This window comes from Heliconius melpomene, chromosome 1 (genome assembly GCF_056956725.1).
Source record: "Heliconius melpomene rosina isolate 202511_hmr_F chromosome 1, ASM5695672v1, whole genome shotgun sequence".
Classification (NCBI taxonomy): domain Eukaryota; kingdom Metazoa; phylum Arthropoda; class Insecta; order Lepidoptera; family Nymphalidae; genus Heliconius; species Heliconius melpomene.
In genome coordinates, this window is record NC_140389.1 from 12,006,232 (window position 1) to 12,016,734 (window position 10,503).

The window sequence follows — 10,503 nt, forward strand, 5'->3', positions numbered from 1 at the left end:
ATTATATTCATTGCAGCGTAGGTATAGTTCATTTTTTAAATACTTTATAACAACAAAAACTACGAGTACTTTTTATAATACTAACTTTAAATCGTACACTCGTATGTTTGACCAAGAAAAAAAAGTGCTCATCTTATAAAACTCTTACGATAACAAAAATATAAATTAATTTCAGGAGGTGATGAAAAAGATGATATCTAAGAGGCTTGGATACGTGTCTCGCTAAAATTTTTAAATAATTCTAAATATTTTCTTTTCTTAGTGTATAAATAACACAGAAAAGTTTTAAAGTTATGTTACAAGCTGATAGTTATACCTTAAACATTCCTTAAGGCAAATCAAAAGTAAAATCGACTTACGTATGTATATGATAAAATAATAAATGATCCTACTTCGACTCTTCAACACTTAAATCGTTAAGAGCACTTCACATAATACTGCGCACGCGCTATTGACATGCACTTAGGTATTATTAATATATTGCAGTTGGAATACTTTTCGGCGAACATTCAAACGTGATAATTCATTGGAATTATATTTTATTATCATTTTAGTATATACTTTTACTTGAGGCTATCGTGGCGCAGGGGCAAAAGGTTGTAGGTTCAGTTCTATTATTATATATTATATTCGGCGACTCAACACACAATCCTCGAAAAATTCGGTGGAAACTGGGAAACAGAGTGTCTTAACACTAGGTTCCCTCTGCCTAGCTTGATGTGTGTGGAATACATCGTGAAGCTGATTTATTTTCTGATTTTTATATACTTTTAATACTTTTTGGCTTAAGTTTTTATATTTAATAAAGACGTGCGTAAAGTTGAACAGGCCTATCCAATGTGGTTATAGGTAATGAGTAGCCGTGACTGCGGTGTCTCCAGAGGCTCTTATCATATTATCTGCTATATTCATTCCGTCCGTGTCGAAAGCCTGTCTCGGACCAAAACGACGCGCGCTAACATTGAAACTTGAACTTACGATATGATTGATTACGATGTAATGGACACTGACACACGGATGCGATTCACTCAAAATACCGATGCGACAATGTACTAGTATTTATGATACCGGTATGATGTCCATTAGGTTTTATTTAGTAAAAATAGCAAATAATATATTTGTAAATCGGTTATCGGAAGTTATATTTCAATTTTAGTAACATTTACTTCAATTATGATAAATGAAGATATTTAATATTCGGCACGAAAAATATGATACGACAGCGGTCTCTATAAAAATAAATTACTGCCGAATATTGTATGTGCCTTCCACAATATTACCAATTACCAAAATTTCACGCTCTTATCGACTCATAACGGTGATGTAATGAGTTTTAAACAACTTTTTGAATTGCGAAGATCTTAAAATCTTTACATACGAGCAAGATCGTAATCTAAAGATTGAAGATGTACGAAAGATTTTTCCGTACAAAATGATTTATATTCATGTTCTGGTGAGCATCACGATAAAGAATTCGGTAAAGTAACGCTTTAAAATAATTTATCGAATGTTCGATTTTCCCTTGTGAAATGCCACCATAATTACAATAAGAGGGTTGCGAATTTTGATGAGGTTAATGTGTCGTCGTGGCACAGTATGTTATTAAGAATAATAACGGGTGATAAAGCTGTAAATTGCGAGTGCGTGAGGTCGAAGCACTCGGACGAGCGCGCCGGGCGAGGACGTGCGGACGCTGCGAGCAGCCACTGCCAGGAGCTGCATGCTCAGCGGCAATTGATTGATAATTTAACCATCAAATTGCTCGAAAACTGCCATGAAAGCATTTATTACGTACTAACCACAAATAACTGCATAATATGTATTAAATAGGCTTCAGATTTGTAAATATATATGTTTAAGAAGATTATAGTTGCGGCTTGAAGTAATGATAAACACAATATCTAATATGTTATATTAGAGCATATACGAGCAATGTAACGGCGCGTGACGTCCACCTGTCGTGTGCGAGGCGCGTGCTGCCAACTGCCAACCGCCCGCACGCCGGGCCCGTCAACCGTGGCCGGCACTTGCAGCGCACCGACCGGCGACCGTACAGCACACCAACACCTGACACGGCATCACTTCCATAGAGGCCTGTTCCTATGACGACCTGCATAAAAAGAAAACAAACTTCGTTTTGACTTATTAAGTAATGACTTTCACTTGCCTTGAAACTATTTATCTTGTCATGCTTCATAAATTTTATTTTGTTTTTTATATATTAGTATAACTACACAAAAAAATATTTAAAGCAAATAAATATTATATATCTACATATATTCCTTTATTTCTTGTGCTATTTATTTAACATAAAATATTAAAATGACAGTACCTGAAAATGTAGCATGGTAGATACGTTGTTCCTATTGCTTGTAACAATAGCCACTCGGCTATCTCAAACATGTTTGCAAAATAGTGACTAATGAAAACAGAATATATCGTTTATAAACACTAGATTTTCTGTTACATTAGAAACTATTAATTTTGTATTCGTAAGATCTTTGAATATCCTTGTTTCGTTTGACTCAATGTTCCTGTTCTTGCTTTAGTTTAGTCGTTAACAAAATTCTTTATTACTTACAGTTTTGAATTGGAAAGCTTTAAAGGCACCATATGTAGTTACTTGCTGGGTTATATATATAAAAATATAATGGGTAATTATCTGCCCGCTGGGTGGCCACGATGAACAAATACTAGATCGCCTACGCTACGTACAGGCAAAGGTTATCAGAGCCCGCACGAGATTACGCAAGTCAGCCTAATGCGGAACTACAATGGGATAATGCTTAAGCGCAGTGTCAATTGTATTTATATGAAATATAAAATGTTATAATAAAATGGCACGTGTCAAGAAAGCACGTAGTACGTGTAGACGCGTGCGCAGCCTGCAGTGACCGTGCTCCACGCTCCGCTGCTCTACACCCTCTACCCCTATCGCCGTGACATTACCACTTTTTATTACACTTATACTAACATTCTTCAAACCGCCATGTGTCCGACAGTTGGATTTAGAAGATAAGGCTAATTTTATAAATTACGCATATATTTGTGTATAAGTAATTATACCAGGTTTGTGTAATGTTACTTGTATTACTACATGTTATATTTACAATAAAACCTGAACTGTATTCATTTATATTTTTTTTGTATTCAATTCAGTTTAATTTGTTTTTCCTTTTCCATCATAATAATTATAGGTATATTTTTAAATGTAAATAACAAGTCATTTGTTAGTTGAAAGAAACAATACAATTTCGTCATTGTTGCACCAAATGATCAAAATATATAAAAATGGCTATGTAGATATACGATAGAACCCAATATGAGTGCCCCGCAAGGCGGCAGCAAGGCGGCCGCCGCGGCGACACACAATTGCTATATTTTATTTATAATTACTGATGACGCTGCCCGACCCGGACCTGTCGCGATTTCACCTGTTATAATTGACATTTTATTCATTGTTATTTCTTTTATTACCTTTCTTGTTACAGATTTTTACTAAGGGGATATTTTAACGAATGGCATTTAATGATGAGAGTTTATCATCGTGCTGATTTCTCCGTCATAAACCCGCGCATGTGGTGATTGCATCTTTAGTTATTGGTGGTGATTTTATTGATATGATTAAGTTTTTTATGTTTTCCAGATACACAATATGAAATGAAAGTAAAACGGAATTCTGCAATAATGTTTAACTTTCTATAATAATGGATTTCTCCACTTGAGCATTTATGCTTTTGGAGCGATATTACTTTTGAGATTGATAAACATTTTATTTACGAAAAATATGTGCGTTTAATTCATAAGCTTCGAAGAACATCGGCTTTTTTTACATTCACTATTTCATAATAATGTTAAATATAACACAGAAATATATACACTTAAATATATTTACGTTTTGCACATATAAAAATATAATCTATAAATCAAATTATATGAAACAATTTCGCACATGAGGACTCTGGCTCGGTCGGAGGTGAGGGTCGGGCGCCTACGCGCGGTACCGTTACACACCGGTTAATTTTTATACCGACAGGATTATTGTATTAACGCCCGCGTCGTTGTAGTCCTCTCGACGGACTATCACCGAATCTTAGCAATTTAAAGTTTAAAGTGATTTACATATTTAACTATAAAAAGATATTAAAATTAATATTTAAATTTTTCTTCAATTGTATTATATTACGCTTAAAATATATTAGAGAATATAAAGGAAAAATAATCTGTAGATTTCTTTGGGCTTTGTAAAGCATCCAGCAACAATGATGTAGTCTCTTCGTTACGTTTTGTACTAAGATAGGCTGTTTATGTTCTCTTGCGTACTTTAACGAACTCGTAACAAAGCTTTCATAAACAATCCGTATCATAACTTACCACATTTTGTATTATATTTATTTAATTAAATGTGCTAAAGAAGGAATACAATACAAGATAAAAATGTAAAAGATAGTCGTATATTTTCATGTATAATTTATTTTCTAACTTCACCCTGTATTCCGCAGATAGCAGGGTAGTCTATCTACCCTCTGAAACCTAGTGTTAAGACATTTCATTCACCACTTTCCGCCAAAATTTTCAGGTATTGCATGTTGAGTGGAGGAACTCAACACCGTGACTTATCTTGTTACTAGAGCGAAGAAATGTAATAAATAACAATTCATTTCCCCGAGTGGGAATCGAACCCACAACCCGCTTGTGCCACTGCGTCACGACGATCTTACGGTTATATAAATATAACCAATATACATTTTACTATATTCATCAAATTATGTATGTATTAGACGAAATAATAATTAGTATGTTAACTGATATGTACACGTTGATGTCTTTTGTACGGAGATAATTCCAAAAGCTTGGTTGATTACATAAAATCGAAATTAGTTACTGTTTTTTATTGTTAAAATTAGATATTTAGCAAATTATACACGAATTTAAGTTTCTTAAGCAGGATGTAGTCAAATATGTCAACCGATGCAAGATATAAATTTTAAAATGTTAATTAGACCATTGGCTCTAACCAATGGTATGTTCTTTATGTAATTTATAAACAAAAATTAACTTGCTTTTGTAGCCGGCCGTCATGGCGCAGAGGCACTAGCGTGCGACTGCAAACGTGACAGGCCGGCAGAACAAGAAGGCAGGCGAACTCACAGGTTCGATTCCCACTCGAGGAAATGAAAATATTAAATATTTCATTTCCTCGAGTGGGGAAATGCTCATTCATTTGCTCTGGTAACGTAACACATAATTCCTCCAGAATTCGGCGAAAATTAGGAAATGGTTGAGATTTAACACTAAGTTGGCTCTCCCTACGTTGTGAGATACAGCGTGAAGCTAAAAGTGTCTGCACTTAATTTAGAGAGAGATTTAAAGAGTTAGAGCCGGCTTTTCGTATATAACGAACTAGAATCTACGTAGACGAATCTATAAAGGTTCGCTACTAGAGAATAATCTTTTGTAAGGCGTTGAAGCGCGTCGCGTCCCGCCCACGCGCGCCCTGCACCATACTTCACCGTCTTGCCTGTAGTTATTGGCACAAGATCATGCGATTTATCGAAGCGGCTGGTATCATGATTTTCTTAAGGATTTCCTTACCTTTAAATTTTAGATTTTCATTTATTTGTGCTTTTTTAAATAGATGATTTGAATTTTAAAATACGAATCTAAACTTTCCATGGTATTTTATTATTTCTTTTGGTAAGTTAGAATTCAGGTTACGTTCTATAAAACCTAAAGGTCTGGACTCTCTTGACATATCTTTGTAGTCAATTCAAAAATAATAAAGCTACTATTTTTCAATAATAGTGCCAACTACGTTTAAATTTTACAAAAATACATGATACATTAGAATTTTTTTTCTTGATCCATGTATATTATCAGAGAATACAAATGTGAAGAGTTTATAAATTATAATATTGTCATATCAAAACTGGGTTAGATAATTTATTGGAAGGTGCGCATTGAAATCACATTTATTTGAGCGCACGCGCCGACGTGCCACGTTACAAATCATGCTTATCGTCTGAGCCCGACTTAGTCCATTGCCGCTGTTAGTCTTAAATCTATAGGGATTGTAGACTTACCTACTCTTGGATACATCTTCAATTGTGACATAGTAATGTCCAAAATACTATTTAATATTTAGTCCTTATTATAATTGACCATTAATAATATAATTTATATTCGGCAGAAAGTGGAGAACGGAAGTGTCTTATTGGAAACGGAGTGTCTTGACACTAGATTCCCTCTGCCTGCTATGTGCGGAATACGGCGTAAAGGACGATCGTTTGTATGAATGTTTATTAGTTTGTTTAAGTTCAAATAAAATATATTCCCACCTATTAGAAAATTGTAGCTCTCGTAAGATTTAGAAGTGTTAACTCCAGCTGGTAATTTATATCAGTGGCTAATCTCGACTTAGATAATCATGATTTAAATAAGGACAGAATTAATTAATTGGAATATAATCGTGTTGGACGACGCGCGCAGACGCAGCGCACGCGTCGCGCCGGCGGCGATGCTCTCTGCAGACCGAGCGCTCACAAGCGCACGTGCGCTCTCTATAACAACTTCACTAGCTCTTTCTAATTGGTAGTTGTGTAGGTTGATGTATACTCGACTACCGGCGTTGATGTACACAAGCTCAAATCTTAACTAAATACATATTATGGGTGATTTTCCTGTGTTCTTATAAGAAAGTAATGGAAAGACATCCAGGAAAATTCAAAATTAACCATTAAAAATATTTTATAGATTTCAATTGTAATTTTGATATGTGTTCATAACTAATATCGATAATATTAAGAAACTTCGCGCACGTTTCTTGACGAGGTTAAAGGCTAACAACGATTTGATTGTTATCTTATTAGATCACTTTCTTATTGGTAAATGACATTTAAGTATTCTTTGAGACGTTATCGTAACAGTGGTGACATAGATATATTTATTTCTTTAAGATATTTACTTAATTTAATAGACATTTAACATTCAATTGACCTTTTAAGTAAATAACAAGTATTTCGAAGATAGCAGGAAGGTAGGTAGGAATGTAGAGGTATCAAATTAACATGAAATATCCAAATTTACGGTCCCTTGGGGCACAGAAAAATAAAGCTTCTAAGTCAACGCAATCAAAAGATACTCATATGAGCACTAAAGCATCGATTTGGCTGCATTTTGAATGAAATTCGCCGCGTAATCAAAACCTACAGGGAAGTTCCCGTGGAGGTACAGTTATGAAATTTGGCATTTGAGTGAGAACTTGCAATACAAATAAAAAAAGTCCAAAAAGCGAAAATTTATAGGTATTTCATAGAAAAAAATTATGACATAGTTATATTTGTAATTTATGTCATACAAAATGAGTGCTTATGCCCGCAAATTTAAGTTTGTCAACTTTTAAATGTTGTACTTCTCGTTGACCTATAATTCTGAAATCGGTACGGAAGCCTCGGTGGGCGATTCCAACCTCGCTCTTTACCGGTTTTCATGTAATGTAATACTTTAAGTCATTACCGATTCTTTTCATGCGATGTTGATTGAGCTAAGTAAAAGTCTAATAACAAATAACTACATACAACTACAAGTAGAAAAGGATGGATAGTGTCGTACAAAGAGAAAATCCCCTTGGCAAGTCTGATATACATACTGAAAAAAATATTTCTATGTAATTAAATGCTATATTTATAATATAAATACTTAGATATTCATTTAATAAGGGGCTATGAAATAAAATATATATGTAGATATTTTTTAAAATAATTTATTTTTCTGCGTACATATGTAACAGAAATGAAAAAAAAAACATAATTTTACAGCCTCACGAATAGTTTGTGTTTATAAATGGTATTAAATAATAGACTCCTAGCATATACATTATTATAATTTTTTAAGAATATATTAATCGTCTATAATTAAGGCACTTTGTACATGGCTTAGGATATGAATATATGCATATATGTATAAGTAAGTGTATGACACTCGACAAATGCCATATGACTAGCGACGCCGCAACAAGGCGACTGAACGTATCTACGAAATTGCTTATTTTACTTACATCTAAGTTGTTTACTCATTGACGTACATAACAATAGCGAAAACATTATAAATGCTTCTTTAACTTATAATTTTACACAAATAATTTAACTTTAAATAAAAGTATACTATTTTTTACATTAGTGAGTGTTAGTAATAAATCTTAATCAAGAGCATTCGAGATCAAGGGTTCTGTTAGTTCAGTCTTTCAGTAAACATGAACTGTCGCAGGTGGCGGAAGTTGTTGGTGGGTATGTGTTGATGGCAGAGCTTCCGGGTTATATTCGTACGGGGACGATCCAGGGGCACCACACCCCCCTTCTAAGTGTTTACTTAATAATGACATGCGGGAAAACGTTTTACCGCAGCTTGTGCATGAATATTTCTTGACATCAGAATGCGTTTGTAAATGGGCGCGTAAGTTCGATCTATCAGCGAAAGCACGACGACAATGATGACACGAGAATGGTTTTTCTCCAGTATGAGTACGAATATGTCCTTGCAGCAACCATGGTCGTGAGAAAGCTTTCCCACATAAATGGCATTTGCAAGGTAAGGTGTGAGTTCTAATGTGCATCTTGAGGGCACCAAGGGATGTATAAACTTTTGCGCAATATTTGCAGCTGAAAGATTTTCTCGCAAGGCTTCCTTCTGCGGCGGCACAGTGATATTGTTGATGTTTAGATAGTCCAGAATATGTGGAATAAGATTTTGCACAGTCGGGGCATTGATAACGAGGGCGGCGGGGAGCTGATACAGATACACCTGAGTCAGACGAGACTGAGCTCGGGGAGCGTAAGTCTTCTGGACATGGAGGTGGTGAACATGAAGAAGGCGGCGATGCTGGTGAGTAGTGAGGGTAAATTTGTGGGTGTCCAGGTGAGGATAGCGCAGGCGCAGCGGGGTATAACTCCTCCAATGGGTACGCCGGATAAAGGCTCGGTAAATAGGCGTATTGCGGTGTTGGCCGGGCGACTTCTGGCACAGGTTCTAGTCGTGCACGGCACGCTGCCAAGTACTCCAGTTGTTGCTGTGGCCATTCTTTTGGTTCAAGTTTAATAGCTGCAGCGGCAAACGGTGAAGTCGCCTTGCTGGGGTAGTTACCAGTTTTAGATAAATCTTCAGGCTTCGTACTTAGATTTTCTGGTTCATCGTTTTCAGTATCACCTATGAGACAATGAAAAAAAGATTGTTAAAAACCATTCTTTATTCTTTCGACATTATAAAATATATAGATATTCAATTTTGTAATATAAAAAGTAAAATAAATAAACCAATTAGTTAAAATATTTTGTTGATAATAAAAATATATAAAGTATATATAGAAGTCTGTTAACGAGATATTTGAAAATTTGAAAACTTTTATTATGACGAATATATATTAGTTAAATTATTAACCTAAAAATTATTAACAATTAAACTTGACTTACAATGATAATCGTAATAAAGCCGCGTAGCCATGTGGGCGGGGTGAGGCGGCGTAGTAGGCGGCGTCGCCGGACGCTCCTCCCGGACTAACACCGGCCGCTTCTTCAGCGGACAGTGCGCATATTTCTTCGACAACATTGCGCGAGCGCTTTGAGAATCTTCCACAAGCATCTTCCACTATTTTTCACAAGCACTTCAAACGCAAAGTATAGTACAGATCCGTTAATATGTTGGTAACGTTCACAATTTCACTAGCGTATCAAAACAATCCATAAATCACAATGCAAGTAGACAACGAGAAGACGTGACGACACCTTCGTGTTCGGAGCGCGAGTGACGTGCGCGTGCACTCGTCGACGTCGGGAAGTGGAAGTGGTGCGGTGAGGGAAGTCGGCCGCTTATATGCGCTCCCCGGCAGCGGCGGCCAGGTGGCGGCGGTAGGCTGCGCACGTGCGCCGTACCCAATCGGCGGAGGGCGCGGGCCGGGCCAATGGGCGAGGAGCGGGGCGGCGGCGGCACCTGCGCCTCCGCACCCGGCCGCATCGCTCTTAGTGCGATATGCCCAGCTTCAGCACCGTTCCGGTTGGAACTTTCGTCTTAGCCGGCGATCTAATTTTTTGCGCAACTTTTGGGGTTAAGCACCTTTGAACTGAGCCATACGTCTTTGTGAAACGGTCCCGTCCGCATAATAATAATTGAGAACGAAACCGTCTCGTCGCGATTATTATTTGGGCCCAAACTAGTTTCGTTGTTCGTTTACCTACGCTACATATGCACCTATAAAAGATTTAAATTATGAAGACGTAGGTTATTATTATTGCTAAAAGTTATATAACTATAAACTCGTTGTATAGATCATTTGACCTAGATAGCAAAAAAGGTATGTTAAATGAGATCGACGTGACACATACTCATATACATATTGTCATAATTATAATGATGACTATGAAAAACAATAGTGGATGAAATTGATGTTCAAATTATTATAATGGTTTTTATGGTTGATCTAAAGGTCCATAAAAACTTTTCGTACTTATTTCA

The 10,503-nt window shown here is 36.2% G+C and overlaps 1 protein-coding gene across 1 annotated transcript; it reads right to left on the reverse strand.

Annotated features, from left to right (window-relative positions):
- Positions 1–7,746: 7,746 nt before the first annotated feature.
- On the reverse strand, positions 7,747–9,835 carry LOC146541462 (uncharacterized). The gene is made up of 2 exons (XM_085195380.1): positions 9,465–9,835; positions 7,747–9,201 (listed from the first exon to the last, which is right to left on the reverse strand). Exons 1-2 carry the CDS (start codon positions 9,631–9,633, stop codon positions 8,243–8,245), a joined length of 1,128 nt encoding a protein of 375 aa, XP_085051506.1. The 5' UTR covers positions 9,634–9,835; the 3' UTR covers positions 7,747–8,242.
- Positions 9,836–10,503: the final 668 nt, after the last annotated feature.

Bases quoted from the DNA above. Each gene is read 5' to 3' on its own strand.
- LOC146541462 (XM_085195380.1), bottom strand. From the start codon at position 9,633: ATGCTTGTGGAAGATTCTCAAAGCGCTCGCGCAATGTTGTCGAAGAAA. The intron at 9,202-9,464 runs GTAAGTCAAGTT...ATTGTCTCATAG, and splicing joins GCTTTATTACGATTATCATT to GTGATACTGAAAACGATGAA.